Source organism: Phoenix dactylifera, chromosome 5, assembly GCF_051530095.1.
Source record: "Phoenix dactylifera cultivar Ajwa chromosome 5, Ajwa_hap1_PhDact_Kaust_v1.1, whole genome shotgun sequence".
Classification (NCBI taxonomy): Eukaryota; Viridiplantae; Streptophyta; class Magnoliopsida; order Arecales; family Arecaceae; genus Phoenix; species Phoenix dactylifera.
Genome location: NC_143194.1, coordinates 39,897,647 through 39,916,601, shown reverse-complemented (window position 1 = coordinate 39,916,601; position 18,955 = coordinate 39,897,647). Strand labels below are relative to the sequence as shown.

Below are 18,955 nucleotides of genomic sequence, written 5' to 3'. Positions count from 1 at the left end.
AAGTTTGAGCGGATTAGAAACTTGCCGCTTACTTTTTTTTTGGACCCTTGCAACTTAGCGAGATTTGCTGGTGGTGACCTTTTGAGGAACATAATGCAACTCAAGTTGCAGATTTACAAGAAATTTTATTTCCTGTACGCAGAGAAGAGCTTGGGGAAAGGAGGGCAGAGCGGGAAAAATAGAGAGGAGAGGGCTGTGGCCCTAATATCTTCTATTTTCTAATTGTCCGCATAGTCGTTTGGGTTAGAAAATTGCAAACTCCGAGGTAGCCAAGCTCGATTCCCGTACTAGAGGGGGAAGAAAGACCATCTGAATTAGAGAAACGAAACGAGCAGTAATGGTCTGACCTGTAGTAGAGATCTACAAGGACTAGGATCCCATTTTATGGTATTCTTCAGAGGATGAGATGTCTTGGCCTCTCTCGGATTCATGAGTACGTGATTGGATTTTGCCACACAAATATCAACTGCCCAATAATTTGTGGTTTGGGATTCGCGAAGCATCTCTGAGCTTGTCAGCGAGGAGCGGAAGATTATCCAAATGAGGAGAAAATGTTTTTTTATGGTATATATTAATTTCATACATTCTGCATTTATAGCCATGCCCCGACATCTACAGTGTCTGTCTTAGATGCTAAGGTTGAATTACTAATTGTTACAAGGCGAGCAGCAAGTTGTGCGGCGAAGCTCGAGCAATTAAACTAAGTTGTACCCAAAAGAAATTAAAATAAAAAATATATTTTATTAGAGTTTTATTTTTTGTAAAAAATAAATTTTTTATCTTTTAAATTTTAGTTATTTTAAATATTTTAATTTTTTTTTTTGTGAAGTATTTTTTTCACAAAAATTTTGACTTTTTTTGAAGAACGTTGCCTTTCAAAAAAACACTTTCGAAATATTAGAGCGAATCAAGCTTTTTTTTAATTTTTTAATTTTATTTTAATAAATTATTTTATTATAATATTTTTATAAAATAAAAAGTATGCAGGTTCTAGATAAAATATTTTTAACATATTTCAGCTGGCAGCAATTGCATGCTGTCGGTTTACACAATGCATAGCGTGCAACCACGTGAGCTGGCCGATCCAATCCCGATTAGAGATGTACACTCCTCGGAGACAACTCGGGTCCGACGGCGTCCCTCCGATCCGTAAGAAATAAACGGAGATATCTTAATCTGGCCAGAGCGGCAAGGGCCGATGCCGGTGCCGCCCTCCAAAAACCCAGCTTTAATCGATCGCAAAAGGCCACCCCCCCCCTTGAGGAACAAAACGAGGGGGGAGAGAGGAGCCGGGCTGGGACTCGGTAGCCCCACGAGACAAGAATCCGCTTCGGTTCTCCCTCCCCCATCATATCATTCCAGAGACAGAGGACAGGGACTCGTTTCTCCTCTCTCCTCGTGCCGTGATTCATTCTTCCCCTCATTCGGTTGTTTCTTGAGCCCTCCAAAAAGCCCTGCTTCCATCGTTTCCACCAAAGAAAATTTTCAGGTAATAAATCCTCGGTTTTTCTGAAGTTCCCCTAGAAATCGAATCTCTTCGCTCGATCACATCGGTTAGATTTATTCCGTTTGAGTTTGGATACGGTAAGATCATAACCTATCCGATTCATATAAAACCTACGTTTTCTTTTCTTTTCGTTTCGTTCTCCCCAGGAAAAAGATCTCTGTTCTTTCCTGGCTTCCCGATATTCCGCCTACTGCGTTTTCCCAATTCAAATACTTAATTTTTTTCGCCTCCCAATTTTTCTCTACCGATTTATTTGGTAAAGTTTCCATTTTTTTTTAAAAAAACCTCTCTAGTTCACCAGAGCCTGTAATCGTCCTCCTATTCTGCGGCACTATTCAGCTTTGGCTCGTGCAAATAATATTTTATAGATTGCCAAGAATAGATTCCTATTTATAGTTTTGTTGTGCGGTGCCCTAGACTAGACCAGAGAACCCGATTCATCTCTCTCCGTCCTCTCATAAACCTCTGAAACTTCGGAGACTTTGTTGTCGAAACCCTAGTTCTCCGCCGGAGACAAGTATCTAGCTTTCGAAGAGAATGCAAGCCATCGAGAAGAAGAGCGTGCCGGATTTCGGCCTTTCCTGGAACCTCCAGGAGAGTTTCTATCATGCCGCCGGCGGCGGTGGCGGTCTGTTTGCGAGCGTCGGACAGATGGGAGTCGGCTTCGGCGTTTCGCCCAATCCTTCCAATCCCAACCCCAAAGACAACGGAATCAGGATTCCCTGCACCGATCTCTACGTCAAGTACGTGTCGCCGGAGTTTGGGTTCCGCCTCGTCGGTTCTCCAACTGTCTCGGACGCCGGCGAAGAAGTCTTGGAGGAAGCCAAGCCTAAGAAGAAGGGAGGGTTGAAATTAAAGATCCGAATCGGAAACCCCCATTTCAGGAGGCTGCTCAGCGGGGGGATCGCCGGGGCGGTCTCGCGGACCGCGGTCGCTCCCTTGGAGACGATCAGAACGCATCTGATGGTAGGTAGCAACGGGAACTCGACGATAGAAGTCTTCCAATCGATCATGAGAACGGAGGGATGGCAGGGATTGTTTCGTGGCAATTTTGTTAACGTCATCCGAGTTGCACCAAGCAAGGCTATCGAGGTAAGCGAATGTTAATTTTGCTCTGGTTTACCAATCTGCTACAGATTCTCTATTTGCTTTGTTCGTGCTGTATCCTTGTATAGTTGATGGATTTTTTTGCCATTGTTGTTTACTTGCTGAAGCTTAAAAGGGAGTTAGTTGCGTTTTAGTTTTTTTTTCCTTTAAAAATAAAAACCTTAGTCTTTGCTTAGAAATAATAAATTCTTCAATTTTCTGTTGGATTTATACAATTGGCATGATACCTTTGAGATTAATACGTGTTCATCGTATGTTTAATGCTTTGGTTTTTATAGACGTCATCTTCCCTTATGAGTGCCAAAGAAGAATCTGCATGGAATGCTCCCTTCCTAAGATTGATTCTGTGTTCTTCTAGTATTCTGTGTTTGCAAGTTTAAATCTGTGATAGGAGCGTGGGCTTTTACAAGCATATCAAGAATAGAAAAATAAACCATTTGGTATTTTCTTTGTTTTTTATTCGATGAACGATTTTTGAATGGTTCCAAGTTGTAGGATGTATCTAGTCATTTCATTGAGTATATCTCCTCAGAGATGGCCTTCTCTTTTTTACTTTATGTGACGCAAGCAAGGACAAGGGCGTGCAATTTTTCTTATGTTTGAATAGGAAGTCCAATTCATGATAATACTTGCATTTCGTCTCCAGGCCTATCAGGAGTTGTTTAGGAGAGACCGGCCAACCATGGCAGAAAGGAATTTTTGCACGATAACATTGTCGAATTCTGGTTCCATTTTTTTTTTTTTTGATAGTTTCAATGCTAATATTTTTTCATATGAGAATCCTGTTGTTTAAGCCTGAAGCTGGGTGTGTTCCCATGACCTCAAAGTAAAAGGTCAATCGATAAGGTTGTTAACCAAACCAAAATCTAGCGATGTTGCTTGATATTCACATTATGAAGGCAAAAAAGATTTTTCTTTACATGCTTTGAGTTTTGAATGTGCATGTCATAAGTGTATAATAATAATTTGAAAAGATTGGGCTGTACAGAGGACATGAAGGGAAAAAGTACTCGAAAATGAAACTGCAGCCAGGTCATCAGAAATAATTTGGAGAATAAAAAAGGGAAAAGGATCATGGGAGAAATATTTGGCAATCTTTTTGAATTCCATATTTTGTTTTAGTGGGAGATTACTTGATCGAGATAGTTTCCCTAAGCAAGAACAGAACTTTGCCTTAGTTTTCAAAACTTCACAAGGCACTAAATATAGATGATATTTAGTACCACCAGTTGCATAAACATTTTCAAGCACTCTTACTAATATTGCCACTAGCAGCACTACAACTATCAACAATGTTGCTACCTCCACCAATTTTGTAGGTGTCTCCATATTTTGTCACTGTTTCTAGCAAACCGTCATTGCCACCACCAATGTTTGTAAACCAACATTGATCAACACTACTCTGTGGTTACTGATATTATCGTTTCTGCCAATCCCAATCACTATCATCATTACCATTGTTGTTGAATAGTGTTGCCATGCTGTTGCCAACTCCATCACTATATGGAACTTCAGTAAGTAAGGTTATCATCTATGTCATAGATGTTCCCTTTTGGTTTTACTAGATTCTAACATATTCTTCAATGAGAAAACATCTATTCTTTTACTCTTAAAGCTGTTTATATTGATAATAACATGACTTTTGATGGTCATGAGTGGCCCAGCATCTCAGTTTATGTGGGAAATAAAGGGAAGATCCTTCAAAGAAAAAACTAGGAGGCTTGATATTTTATGCTGGCTTCTCACTTAAGCTTAGGAAGGAAGGAAGAGAGAACAGAACAAGAAGAAAGATGAGAACATAAAATAAAAGGGAAAAAGTAGGGAAAAAAGGAAGACAAGGAGAAGGAAGAGAGGTTGTGCAATTATATTGGATCAGAAAAGAGATCATACAAGATCATAAAGAAGGATCATTTTCTATGAATTTGTGAAGTATTTCTTCGAATCGCATGTGGTTCTGTGCGAGGATCGCTCATGTGTCTGTAATTTATAGATTCATTTATATTTTTCTTTCTTTTAGGTGATGAGCAATCATAATTTAATTGGATGAAAGTAACTTTTTAACAGAGTTTGGGAAATTTGCGGGTCATTCCCACCATGCTCCATTGAGTTCATCAACTATATGTGTGAATGTACAAAAGTTAGTTCAAATGACTTTTGGAGGTCATAGTGATAGTGACAGATTATAGCTTTATGGCTGGCTGTCCTCAACGGTCAACATAAGCTTGTATGTTTTTCCAATAGATGATGAATGTGCTGTGCCTGCTGGCAATGGATATATAGTTGACCTTTGCCGTGTGTATTATTTGTAGATGATGGGATGTGAAATTGTTAGAACACAGCTTAATGTTTTATTGGAGCTGCATAGAAAAACCTGTGAGAACAAGTGAGTTGAATCAACAGAAAGAATATGTAATGTAGCATCATTGGAAGATTAACTGACTATGAGGCACCAATCACTCTGAAAGGGTCAAAATTACAAATCTTAGTATCGATAGTTATGTGCCCTCACCAATCAGGTGTTTGTCTGGTAATATCGTCACATGGTGTTGGTACTTGATGCTGGCTCAGCAGTCAGCACAAACTTCTTTTCTTTCTTCCTGTACCAATATGTATTGCTTCCCAAGTACCAATCCTATACCATTCCAGCCATTATGGACCAGTACTTCAATTCTTTATCCTTGTGCATCGATTTTGAAGTTAATGTATTAATGTTGCTTGTTTTAGTTCATTATTGGCCTGTTTTATTAGCTATGTAAATTTTTAAGTTAACAAAGTTTTCCATTCCAAATTTTTGCATTTTCATCTGTATACTTTGTATTTTCAAGGGGTCATTGTTTTGTGCTATGGTACAATGATACAAGTTAGATCCTGGGGTAGCCACTTTGTACGAAAAAATGACGAAAGGTTAGGTCTGTCTGTAGTTCGCCTATTCCATGACCTTGATTTATAACTGGGTAATGGCCCTATACTTCATAATGTAAATATAACAAAATGACTCATCTGTTCCTTTCATAATAGGTGAAGTAACTATAAAGCTTAATGTTTATGCCTCTAGTGGAGGACATGAAATTAGGTGTCAGTTCTATTATGGTGTTTTAAGTGCTTTAACACAACATATGAGTTAAGGCAACCCTCAAACGAGCCTCTCATGTATGCATCCCTGAACATTCACACTGAATCATTAAAATGATTTATTCACCACAACCAAATCTCATGCTGGGTTTCATAGAGTAATTTTATAAATAAATGTCCAAGCCATGATATGCTCTACTGGTTCATGCTGATGCATACGAGCATATTGTACTCTATCAACATTGAATTGTTTTGCAGAGTATTGGTGCTAAAATAACTCCTATACCGAATGTACCGACACTGTACCAAGATGGTACTTTTACAGATTTAAGTATCGAGATTGCAAACCTTGGTCCAAAATATGACTAATAATTTGCCAATTCAACATTCATGCTTAAGTTTCAAATAATCCATATTTTCATTGGATAGACATCTACTTAGTTTCCAAAATCGAGAGTCAATGTGGGAGTGGGTGAGCGGAACAGGATAGTTTAGAGAACTTTTAGTAAGGAAGCACTTGCGAGGCGAGCGTGGGTTCAAGAATCCTTAAATGTGTTACCCTAGGTGAAAGATTTTGGATAATTAAGGTCATCCATCTAACATAAATTCTTCTGTTAATATACTAGTTTGAAAATTAATGGCACAAATCAATAGCTATACCTACCAAGAATTGGTTGTACCGGTATGAATATTTCTAATGGTTGCTCGGTAGTATGGTATGGTATGTTACTAGATTCATATAACTTATTCTTTTGTTATCTATTGGTTCAAAAATTGGTGGCACAAATCAATAGTTATAAAGGTTGGTTGTACCGAACTGAAATCCTTACTGGTTGCCTGGCAGTACGGTACAATATGGTATACCGACATACGGTATGCCATGGCATATCTGTTAGTTGACCAATATGCCATTTTGATTTTGTTTTAATTTTTTGAATTTTTTAAGGATCTGTACTTCAAAATTTTATTGATTTGTTGTCGAATTTATTGTTTTAACCTTGTTTTAATGCTTTTTATTATGAAATGGAACTAGGACCTGTCCAAGCAATGTATTTATAAGTAAAAACACAAACAGTACAACAAATTTTAATGTATTTAAAGTACAAAATACATACCGATGGCTAAAATTTTGTGGAGTATTGAGGTGACTCATGGATGTCGAGATTATCATAATACTCTAAAGGAGCATCACACCAACTCGCCAAGCAATCCATATTGCAATAGACCTCCATGATCCTCCTAAGATCCATTGGATAGCTGCTCTGGGAGGATTCATCAGTCTGACTCTGAGTGCATTGTGGGGTTAGCCATGCAAAGATGCTGAAAGCAAAATTCGAATTGAACGATTGCTGAGGCTATGAAGGATTGTATTCGCTCAAGTGCAACGTCTCAGACAATTCATATCCATATGCATACGAGTTGTAGGCTATCGATGTAGTCCGATATACAACTCCAAACTAGATATATCTAGGGATCCTACTCCACCTGTAATATCATTTGCCTCAACAGCATAATCTCATGAACGATCACGAGCAACTTGTCTCCTATATGCAATGGTGTGCTTGCATGCTCTACTAGATTGTGCATCGTGGCTCCTATCATGTATGGTATGAGTAAACTAGGCCTCATCGATGAATTGAAGATCATCCTGGAGCTGTGAGTTATAAACTGTGGCGCCTTGTGCCCCGTTATCTCCCCGGCCACTAGAAGCATCATTGAATGACCCTCCTGAGTCATCAGATGGCTTGCTCATCTCTGAATCAGAGTGAACACATTCCTCCTCGATTCTTTCCAAAGAATATGTAGCTGCATTTCCTTTATTTTTCTTGCCGATCTGTACAGCTACCTTCTTGCCTTGATTCTACCAGAAGGGTCGACTGAGCCCTCCGTCCTAACTAGACCGAGTACCATAATGGTCTCTTCTCAACATCTCTCAATCAAACCATTGGGAGGACATCTCCGACATGAAGCCGTATGACGATCGACTCTCCCTCGATTCCTATGGCTGATTGGTTGGAAGTGAGCGTGAAATATGTCATTCTGCCTATTGCTTCACATCTATCCTAGTCTCTCTAGTTGCAATATTGGCTAGTAGAGGAGGCGATCCTAGCTCATCCAACTCTAACTCCTGTTGCTAGGCCTCAAGCCATCCGATTATCGAATCCTCTTTATTTTGCGCAAAGTCATTCTGAAGTGGATTGTTGTACTTCAACTCGACTTTCTATTCAATGCACCTCAACCGCAGGTGTAGATTATAGTGGACATACACAAGATCATTCAATCACTTCTGCATGAGATGGTTCCTTTGTTTGTTATGGATAAGGGTGACGGTAGACCTTTTGTGCTCACAACTAGTGGAGGAGACCATCTGTGAGAGGATCCGAATTGCCAGTCATCTTAGATTTCTGAAATCCATGCCGAAGTGGATCCACCATTTGATCGTAAAAGCATTCAAGAAAACTAAATATCAGACACTACTAACCGTATAGCATCCACTTAATAGTTGTAGCCCATATCTTAAAATACCTGGACTTATTCTCTATTTGCTTTTTACAGCTGCATGGCCGACGAAGCTGCTTGACCATATCTTAAAATACATGTTATATGACGTCAATTATCAACATGAGTTGACAAAGTTGATAAAGTTACCTAACTTTGTTTAAACATAGGATAATGACTTTTGGATCATGCTCTATCCGATTATTGGATCCTCTTCATTTTGCACGAAGTCATTTTGAAGTGGATCGTTGCACTTCAACTCGACTTCCTATTCAATGCACCTCAACCGTAGGCGTAGATTGTAGTGGACATCCACAAGATCATTCAATCGCTTTTGCATGAGATGGTTCCTCTCTTTGCTGTGGATGAGGGTGAAGGTAGACCTCTTGTGCTCACAACCAGTGGAGGAGACCATCTGAGAGAGGATCCGATTCACCAGTTGTCTTAGGTTTCTGAAATCTATGCTGAAGTGGATCCACCATTTGACCAAAAAAGCATTCAAGAAAACTAAATATCAGACACTACTAACTGTATAGCATCCACTTAACAGTTGTAACCCATATCTTAAAATACCTGGACTTAATCTCTATTTGCTTGTTACAGTTGCATGGCCAACGAAGTTGCCCGAGCCCTCCCTAAACATTTTTTTCTAAAGAAAAGATACATGTTATATGATGTCAATTATCAACATGAGTTGATAAAGTTGATAAAGCTAACTTATTTCGTTTAGACATAGGATAACAACTTTCAGATCAGGCTCCATCTTAAAATGACGTTGTTCAAGGCACTCGTAAGTTCATCATTCATACCTACCTAGGGACAGTATACTGGAATCTTAGGTTTAAATAGTAGGCTATCAATACAGTTTGAAATTGATTTAGTATTAAGTGTATAACAGTTGTCCTCAAAACACAACAATATATGACAAATGCTAGATACAACTCCCTACCCATATGATAAATCCTATCTCTAGTCGATGATGTTAATGTATTCTGTGCATGCTTGGGTCTGTCTCCTCGATCTGGGCCTTGGCAGCCATCATCATATGATAGAGGAAGCCTATCTAGGGGTATTTTTTGCTGTCCGCTGCCCTCAACACTCCATATCATGGCTTGATAACCTTCACAATCCCATTGGCTCGCTGCCAAAACTGTTGGCTTGTCACCAAACTCCACGTTGCTCCCTTCATTTTCGACTTGTGCATATATGCTCTCTTGCCACTTGGCAATGGTTCGAGCCATTTTCCAAGCCAAGGGGCAAAACTGTGCCGGTTTGCCCTCAATTCGGTTCAATACACCCAGAACCATGCGGTTTGGGGTGGTATGATGAACACTAATACCTATAGTGGCAATTGTTACCATTCTTCTAATTTTTGTTCGATGAGGAATTGTCATATACTCTAAGACAACTAGAATCCTACAAAATATATCTCAAAACTTCAGATACTTAATTTCTTTTTTCTCACTCTAACCCACTGAGAACCATATCTTGATGGTGTCCATGGTGCAGTTCTCTGAACCAATTGCTATCATCTAAATTTGGTTCTTGTGTGGCCAGCAATTGAGGGTACAGAATATTGCAGATTTTGCACAAAGTGTCATAATTTTCTAGATGGTTGTCTGCAGTTCCGATGCACGAAAAGGCTGACCATGGAGAGACAGGTAACCTTGAGAATGCATGCAAACCATGATTTAGGCTGGCCTCTGGGTTCAGCATTCTGAAAATCCTCTGGCAGATTTTGAATTTGAAGGCATTACAGTGGGGAGAGAATTAAATGCTGCTGTTGATCCTTCATTAGATTGTGAAATCCAGCCTATATGTTTCATTGTTAGAAGTTCTTTGTAGACTTTGGCATAAACCAAATTTGAGATAGGAAACATCAAGGAACTGCAATGTTGTCTGGGATGTGTTAGTTTTTCATGTTGTCTGCAATGTTTTCTGGCGATGGAAAAAATTAGTTCTTCATGTACAGTCAGCATGGATGCTGATTTGAATATTCTGATCAAATTCATGCAATCATAATGTCCACCATCAAATTGAATGTACAGCAGAATTTAGTTATTTATCTTTTTATCTTGAGTCTCCTAATGGAATTCTAGTTAAAGTAATTTGCACCTCAGAGTTCTCACTAGCAGTTTGGGTCCAGCATTCATTCGACTTTGATGGTTCAATACTGCATGGACTCCTGGATCGTGCTCATGCGATACACATAAGCAAGGTATTACAAAGCCATGCTTTCATGCATCTTGAAGCATAGTCAAGGGCCCATGGTGCATTGTGCCATCAAATGGTCCAATGAGTGTTGAACCCAATCCTTTTCCAAAGGTATTCATATAGAGACTTGGAGCTTTTTTTTTTGGGGGGGGGGGGGGGGGGGCACCCTTGAGTTTTGTTTTCACCACTTTGCAATGCTCTTCATAGGTCAACATTGCTTTTCAAGAGTCCCTAAGTTGGGCCATTTGATTCACAGTGCAAGTATAGATTTTTCCCCAAAAAAATCCACTATAACAATCAGATTTAATTAGATGGCTAACGTTTCATTTTCAAATTGTCTTGGAATCTACTGTGTTTCCATAGTAATACATATCTGATCATTGTCCGCATTCTCTTCCTTTTTTGGTGGAAAAGCTTTGCATGCTTGTTATTGTGTCTGCGTGTTGGTTTGGTAATTCAATTTCAGTTAAAGGAGGACAAAATGATGCCTTTTCTGCCGGCTGTTTAATTCTTTATTTTTTTGACAAAAGAAACTACACAAATGGAAAAAATATTGAGTATAAAGATTGTATAACATAGTAGAGATGAAATTAGAGTTAATATTTTTGCATTCCTTACACGTTTCTGATAATGTTCTTTTTTTCAGTTATTTGCTTATGATACAGCCAAGAAGATCTTGACCCCTAAGACAGGGGAACCACCCAAGCTGCCTGTTCCTTCATCTCTAGTTGCTGGAGCATTTGCTGGGGTCAGCTCTACACTCTGTACATATCCTCTAGAGCTGCTCAAGACTCGACTAACCATACAGGTTTGTAGTTCACCCAACTCATGATGTGTTAGTAAAGCCAAGAGAATTACCTTTTAAGTTTTATTCTCATCCCTCGTTTGCAGAGAGATGTGTATGATAATCTGCTACATGCTTTTGTTAAAATCTTGCGCGAAGAAGGCCCTGCAGAGCTGTACAGAGGTCTCCCTCCGAGTTTAATCGGAGTAGTACCATATGCTGCCACCAATTATTTTGCCTATGACACCCTGAGAAAACTATATAGGAAGACATTTAAGGAGGAGGAGATAGGCAACTTTGCAACTCTTCTGATCGGGTCAGCAGCTGGGGCAATCTCAAGCAGCGCTACTTTCCCACTTGAAGTTGCTCGAAAGCACATGCAGGTTGGGGCTGTTGGTGGGAGGCAGGTCTACAAGAACATGCTTCATGCTCTCTTAAGCATATTGGAGAAGGAAGGCATTGGGGGTCTTTACAAGGGTTTGGGGCCGAGCTGCATGAAGTTGATGCCTGCTGCAGGGATCTCGTTCATGTGCTATGAGGCCTGCAAAAGGATATTGATTGACAAAGAGGATGGTGCATAGTTTCACCAGTTTTCTTCAGCAAAGAGGTTGAGCAATCAAAACAGAAATTTAAGATTTTTGGCCCTTGTCTAGATTCTTTTATATGCTTCCTAAATTTAAGCTCCTGAAACTCTGATGTTGCTGGCAATAGGATTCGGGGCTTTATCCAGCCTAATTTTGTTCGCCCATTTTCAGTTTATTTGTTTTAACTTGAAAGACAGTTGAAAGAAATGGTTTTTTTGGCCATATGAAGAAAACACCAATAAGGTGTGGTATTAACCTATGGCAAAGAAGTGTCCGGAAATAAATCATGATTGCTTATTTTTATGACTATATTTTCGGTTTCAACAATGAATCAGAACATCAAGGGCCTTATGTCATCTAGCAGGAAGGATGCCCATGGGTTTCAGCAAAAATGCTGTGGACTATAAGTTCAGTAATAATATAATGTTGCCCGTTATGTCACCTAGCAATAAGGATGCGAATGGGTTTCAGCATGCATTCTACTGTTGCTGCCGCTGTGCTCATTCAGCCTATCACGCGGCTGTGCCATCCGAATGCCCATCGATTGATCAAGGTTGAATGCACCACCCATCAGGTATGAGGTCCTTAATGGCAGTCTGCAGTCCAATGAAGGCATGCATGTATCGCTGGGTTTGCACTTTAGAGGTGGAAGTAGTCGGGAGAGTAGCCTCGTTAGGCTGTTAGTAGAGGTGAAAGAGGGCAACGGCCTTAGTTTTTAGGGCAAGCGTTAAAATAGGGCAAGCGTAATATGATGGCACGATACGGGATTGGGATAATTCTGAATCCTGGCCAGCTGCTACGCCTTAAAACTTCCAAGCAATGAGAGCCGTTGCCTACTCCCATTAAAAACCGAATCAGCTGTTCCAAGCAATGAGAGCGGTTTATTCCACCCTCCCATGCACAACCAGACAAGCCTTTACAGCTTCACCTAGTACAATTGGAGTCGGAACAATAAGCGAGTCATCATCACTAAAATTCAAGTCAACAAGCTGGCTCACGTTTAGATCCCTCGGCTGCAAACTAGATTCTGCATTCCATTACCGTTCACCGCAGTAGCAAGAACGGCCATTAAACGTGCAAACGCATTGCAATGGAACAGAAACGATCTAAAACGTGCTGATCATCAGCCATGCTGGTGGTTCCATCCATGGAACTCCTCAGCTTATGCCACTAATCTTTAAATTTTTTTTTAAAAAATAAGTACTTATCGGAATTTTTCCATTTCAGATTAATTTCGTGAAGAGTCAAAGACTTGGCAGCGTCATGGCTTTTCATGTAGAGCTTCGTTCGAGGTTACGCACAGAACTAGCGAGCACATAAACGCCCAGCCACAGGCCTGAACAAAATTCTCGTGCATTTCCCCGCCAAAAGTAAATCTAACATACTGGAAGAATAAACGACCTTTAAATTCAATTTCTAAAAATGACACTCTTTACTACAGGGCAGCTACAACGATAAAGACGACACAGCTGAAGAGGAAAGCACACCAACAAGCAGTGCTTTTAACGCATAATCATGGACCATCTAATGCCCAGGTAAACAAACAAAACCGGCACGCCAAACAGAAAACGAAAAAGACTGTCCGCTCCTTCCTTCAGCTCTGCTCCTCACCATCGGCCGCCTCCCTCTCCTCAGCTGCAGCAGCCATCAACTCATCAAATTTCTCTGTCTTCCCCAGCAATATCTCAATCTGGCATGAAACTCAAATCAATACGCAAGATAACGGTCACATTAATGTAACAGCTCAATCAGATCTGACCTTTGCTTTTTGAATGGGTCTTCCCCTTGATTCATCCTTCACATCAACAGTGGATGTCATAATCTCTACAAATATTTGGAAAGGAACAAAAAGAAATCTAATTAGAGTGGTCGTCAAGAATAACAAGAGCATCAAGCACTTTAACATAAAACGGAAGGGGCATAAAAGCCTAGAATCTTACTCTTCTCAACAGCGAGACCATTGTTCTTAAGAATCTCCGCTATGGTCACGACAGTTGCGATGGCTGAAAAATTCCAAAATTGGTTAATCAAATAATCTTGAAATAAATCAATATTGTTGCAAGCGCATTGACTAGAATGCTTAAAAGCAAATCCATATGGTCCATGAAAATGAAAATATTAAAATATTAATAATAAGATTTAATCCAACCTTGTGCTAAAACAATAATACACAAGACTGTAAATGGAATAAAAGAAAATCATTTTATTCCAGAAGAAATGTTAATGCTGCATATGACGAAAAAAAATGAAATGTCAAGAACAGAAGGAGGTCTAGAAAAGCCCCTTTTTAATTGAAGTTGTGGACGGACTACATGCTAACTAGTTCTAAATAGACCATTCCGACAATGTATTAGGCTTCAGCTAACATCTTCACCAATAAATTCAGTGAGGCAATGTTATAAAAGTCCAATGTCAGCTCATCAGCAGGTTGTAGAAATGGCAATTCATTTAATAGCTCATGGTTAGGCTTGTCATGTGTTGGAGGCCACAGGAAATGACGTATGATAGGAATAAACCATTCAATGACAGCTAAGGCTTCCCAACCGAAATTATGCAAACCTTTTCAAAGTTTCCTACCAAAGTCTCAATAGAGAGGCACAAACAGGCTCTCTTTGAAACCCTCCTCCAGAATTCGGCTTCAATTTAATGTCGTGACACCAAATGGGGCGGTAAGCAAAAAAACATAACCCTTTCACCTCTTGCAAAAGTTCCCTTGTGACAAATCTTTAAATCAATTCCAATAAATCATTGAAATTGGAATGACTTCAGAGCAAATTATCATCTTTTGGTGCACCAGGCAAATAAAAGCAACGATAGTATTTGTCAACCCCAAAGAAGAGTAGACAATAGACAAGCCAGTTTTTGCATTAGTGGTCTTGTTCTTGTATTCTAAAACTACCGAACCAGGAAGCATCAGAACTTTTGATTATACCTGATACAACAATGTCAGACCTAACCAATGGGATGGAGGAAACAGAACATTATAACCTACATAATCAACTAGAAAAAAGTGAAGTTTAACAGGAGGAAAAGGTCATATACAAAAATAGCCACGTAGGTAAAAATAGAACTAAAGTTTATTGAGGACTACACTAATTCTAGTATCTCATTCAGAAAACTATAGCTGAGCTAGACTAACCTAAAAGACAGCTATATCATCATTCACAATTATATGAACAGTAGAACAGAACAGATACTTCAATATGTAATATCAGCCTTCGAGATCACTGATAGCTAGTGAAAAAATGCCCGAATGTCACTTAGCATAAGCAACCCAGAGAAGCAAATGTAGCAAACCAGGAATCTTTTGAAACGTAACAGCTAGCCTCCTTACATTTGAACAAAACCTCCAAGCAATTTCATTTCCATCGCCAAGTATGCTGCTACACCCTTCTTTATAAAAGGATAAGAAGATTGCCAAGATGAACCTCAAGATCTTTCTTGAAAGAACATGATCAATCTTTGAAATTGTTCATTGATGGTTGCGTTTCCATGACTATCATGTAAACATGAGAACTTTTTGTTATTAATGCACTTAATTCCACTAAGATATTACTTCAGTAAGAAGGCATAGTCAGAAATATTGGTTGTTGATAATGTTAGTATTGTTAGCGGCCCTCAGTACGGCATATAAAAGCACAAAGAGGATGTCACGAACACCAACCAAGCAAACAAGCTCATGCATCCACGTACATATAAGCACCTTTTCAAAGTTTCCTACCAAAGTCTCAATAGAGAGGAGCAAACAAGCTCATGCGTCACTATTCCTCAATTACGATTCTATGACACTAGAAGAATACACTTCAAAATTATCATCCATTGAAATCTTTTATTCAGAATGTAAGAATGTCACATCTGAATGCAGAATTATGTGTATCATCCCAAGCGTTATGTTCATTTATGTTCATGACATGAATAAAAGCGGTAAACAACTTGGGGGCTCCCAAAACTACAATCCAACCAATAACAACACATGGTCCACTGGTCCTTGACCTCTTCTCCCCCATGAACTCAACAAGGAAGAATAAATGAGAACCAACATCAGATCACATGCAACAGCTCTCAAAAGAAAGAAGTATTTTTTTTTTTGGGCAAAACAAAGAATAAGAGCAACAAAGTAGATGAATTAGACAGTGAAGCACAAGAATACTACCATGACATGTGGTTATGATCCTTTTATCAAGATAAAATTAACCTTCTTGCAAAACCTACATAAGATCACATCCAACAATCCTATAGAATTTAAACATAAGAACAGCAGCTAATCAATCACAGAACTCTCATCACATCTTCTATATTGTAAACCATTGGCTCTTCCAAGACAATCAATCAAAAATAAGAGGGCTAGAGATCTCAACAATGTTCAACCCAGATAAACTTTTCAAAAAAGCTTAAACAGCCTCCTCAAGTTTTCCCTTTACTTTCTCAACAAAATTTAATAGCGTTACAAACTTTTTTATCATGGGACCTGGCATTCCAGTATTAGTCCAGTTCTTTTAGATATTTCACTATGGCAACCTTTTCCTCCAACACAGTTGTTTTCAAGATAGGGTGATGGCTTCCAACTTTATATCCACCCTCAAAGAGGACAATAAGAATAGAAGGGAAATGGACTATTAGTCAGAATAAAAGAAAGATGGATATAGTCAGTTAAAAAAAGATCATATCCATGACCTAATATCCAGCGACAATAAGTATAGCGCACAAGGCTAAATGTGGGGCTCTCATTAAAAGACGAAAATCTGAAATTCTGATAATGTAATTATATCATAATAAAAAGATATATTATTTCCAATGCGACATATCATGTCAAAATACTTCAACTATATAATTATGAGCTAATGAGGATGCAAGAGAAAAGATATGAAAATACATATGTAGACACACACATACATACAGGAATTTTTATTTCAAGAATAATCTAAGAGGTTTAAAAATGACAGAAATAAAATATGATTAAGAAGTTCAACGAATTCCATGTCAAAGTGGTAGAAAATAGAAAAGTAAATATATTCACAAACAACTCTACGAAACATTTAAATACGAAATTGTGCAATGAAAATGAGATTCCTCACATAATTGGAGGACTATCAAATCTAGTCAAAAAGAACACATCAGCTTTCAATCAATCCACCTAGAATGTATTAAACGGTAGTATAAAGGTCTAGAAGACATCAGTAAAATTTGAAAAGGATAGCATTTATACAAAACAGATATATTTGGAGAGAACATAGAAAAAAACTTATTAGGTTACTAAAAAATTGGTGGGAACAAAAGTTGAAAGAAGTTTGAAAAATGTTAAACTGACAGTTGAAATATAGAAAAATTAAAACAAATACATTCATAGAATCATAGAACATCTTGTGTTTTATTTCTAATGAATTATTGAAAAATAAAATATTTACATACTGTCAGTAAATATTTTGAATAGCACAACTAACTCTAGGATAATAAAGAATACATATGAGGTTTACAATATGATTGTTGCATATTGCAAGTTATTGAAACTGGTGAAGCAGAAAAACATCCTAATAGCATGAATGCATATAAACTTATTCAAAAATCAAAAAAAGAAAAAAAAATAAAACAACTTTCATCTACACATAATTATTAAAAAAGTTAGACACCAAAGGCTCTACGGGCCTTGACAAGCATGAATTCATTGAGTAACTTCAGTTTTTAAAGGTTTTATAAAGCAATCCATGTTCTAAAATTCAAGGAAAAAAACAACAAAAAACTGAAGTATCATAATCCCTAATAATGAGGGTGACAAGGTCATTGCAGTTGAATACTACAAATTGCCAACAGATTCAAGAATTATTAATGGATATGAAACTATATATGTCAACCACATTTAACATAAAAGATTTAATGAGTTAACCGCTAACTATAAAATGGTGAAAATAAGATAAATCATAAATCTCAAACAACTGTTTGAGTGTGTATCAAAGAATTCATAATCAGGGACAGGGAGGGAGAGGGGAGCGCTAGAAACAGTACCCATTCCAAGAGCCGAAAGTTCGACTTCATTATGCTGTTGCATATACCTCTGCGTTCACAGTTAAACACCATTGTCATAACAATCCAGCTATTTTAAAACAAGAAAAAAATATGCCAGACAGAACCATAGAAAAATGATAAATCCTATAATACGCAGATCACTAGCTCTATCATTATTGCTCCAGGTATCAGATCTTGAACCAAAACTCAATTCCCAACCATATATTGTACTAGCTCTCCTTTAAGAGCCAGGAAGGCAACCAGGAAAACAAGACGACTTGCTTGAGCAGGCAAAAATCAAATAAAAGCACCTCTGCACTAAAAGACAGGTGACAACCAACACAGAAATCATCTTTGAAACCAGAAACCACAGATAATACCCAAAAGACTGTACTGTTAAAGGGACGGTTTAGGGTTACGCTCAGGGATTAATAATGCTCTAAGCATGCGAACAGGTGACGAGAACCAAAAGACAAGATATTACCGCCACTAATAATCCAAGACCCAAACTCCGTAGGGGGAAGATCCCTGCACCACAGCAGCTCGCAGGAGGAAAAAATATAGGAACTCGGACAGGAGACGACAAGAAGAAATCAACGGAACCCCAAAAAAACTACAGAAACTTCCATCGAGATACCATAGATTTGTGAAACGGACGAATTAGAGTTTGGGTTTAATAATAATGAGATTACGTTTTTCTTTTTCTCATTGAAAAGATTATACCTTGGCGAGATTGACGTAGAAGAAGAGCGGCTTCTTGGTGTTGGAAACCTGGATCCGATTCTTCTTGTTCGAATCGGCGACGCTGAGATTGTTCACGCCCTCCGTGATCTCCTCCATGGGATGATTCGCCGAAACCCAAAGTCTAACCCTAACCCTAACCCCAGCCCTAAAAGGTGAAGCAGAAAATGGAAGAGCGACGCCAGCCCTATCCCTCCCGTTCTATAAATAGCGGGTGGCCGCACCAGATCTGGGACGGATGAGAGAAGTCGGGCGCAACTTGGACTCGGCCAACCCGAATTTAAGGTCGGATTTGGCTAGCGGCTAAGAAAAATCATGAATCAAAACGAGGCCACCAACCTGGGCTCATGTATATGACACTGTTTTTTCTGAAAAAATACATTATGATACGATAATTAACAATGTGCTCAAATTTTTAATGATATGATAATTGCCTCTCTTCTTCTC

The 18,955-nt window shown here is 38.7% G+C and overlaps 2 protein-coding genes across 2 annotated transcripts; one reads left to right on the top strand and one right to left on the bottom strand.

Moving 5' to 3' along the window:
• The first annotated feature begins 1,077 nt into the window (after positions 1 to 1,077).
• Positions 1,078 to 12,033, top strand: LOC103708762 (adenine nucleotide transporter BT1, chloroplastic/mitochondrial-like). Its single transcript, XM_008793833.6, has 3 exons — positions 1,078 to 2,599; positions 11,046 to 11,207; positions 11,291 to 12,033. Exons 1-3 carry the CDS (start codon positions 2,045 to 2,047, stop codon positions 11,762 to 11,764), a joined length of 1,191 nt encoding a protein of 396 aa, XP_008792055.4. The 5' UTR covers positions 1,078 to 2,044; the 3' UTR covers positions 11,765 to 12,033.
• A 1,116-nt stretch (positions 12,034 to 13,149) lies between these two features.
• On the bottom strand, positions 13,150 to 18,692 carry LOC103708763 (uncharacterized protein At2g34160-like). The gene is made up of 5 exons (XM_008793834.5): positions 18,491 to 18,692; positions 17,768 to 17,816; positions 13,708 to 13,770; positions 13,527 to 13,591; positions 13,150 to 13,457 (listed from the first exon to the last, which is right to left on the bottom strand). The coding sequence occupies exons 1-5, from the start codon at positions 18,605 to 18,607 to the stop codon at positions 13,362 to 13,364; spliced, it is 390 nt and encodes a 129-aa protein (XP_008792056.3). The 5' UTR covers positions 18,608 to 18,692; the 3' UTR covers positions 13,150 to 13,361.
• Between the last annotated feature and the right edge of the window lie 263 nt (positions 18,693 to 18,955).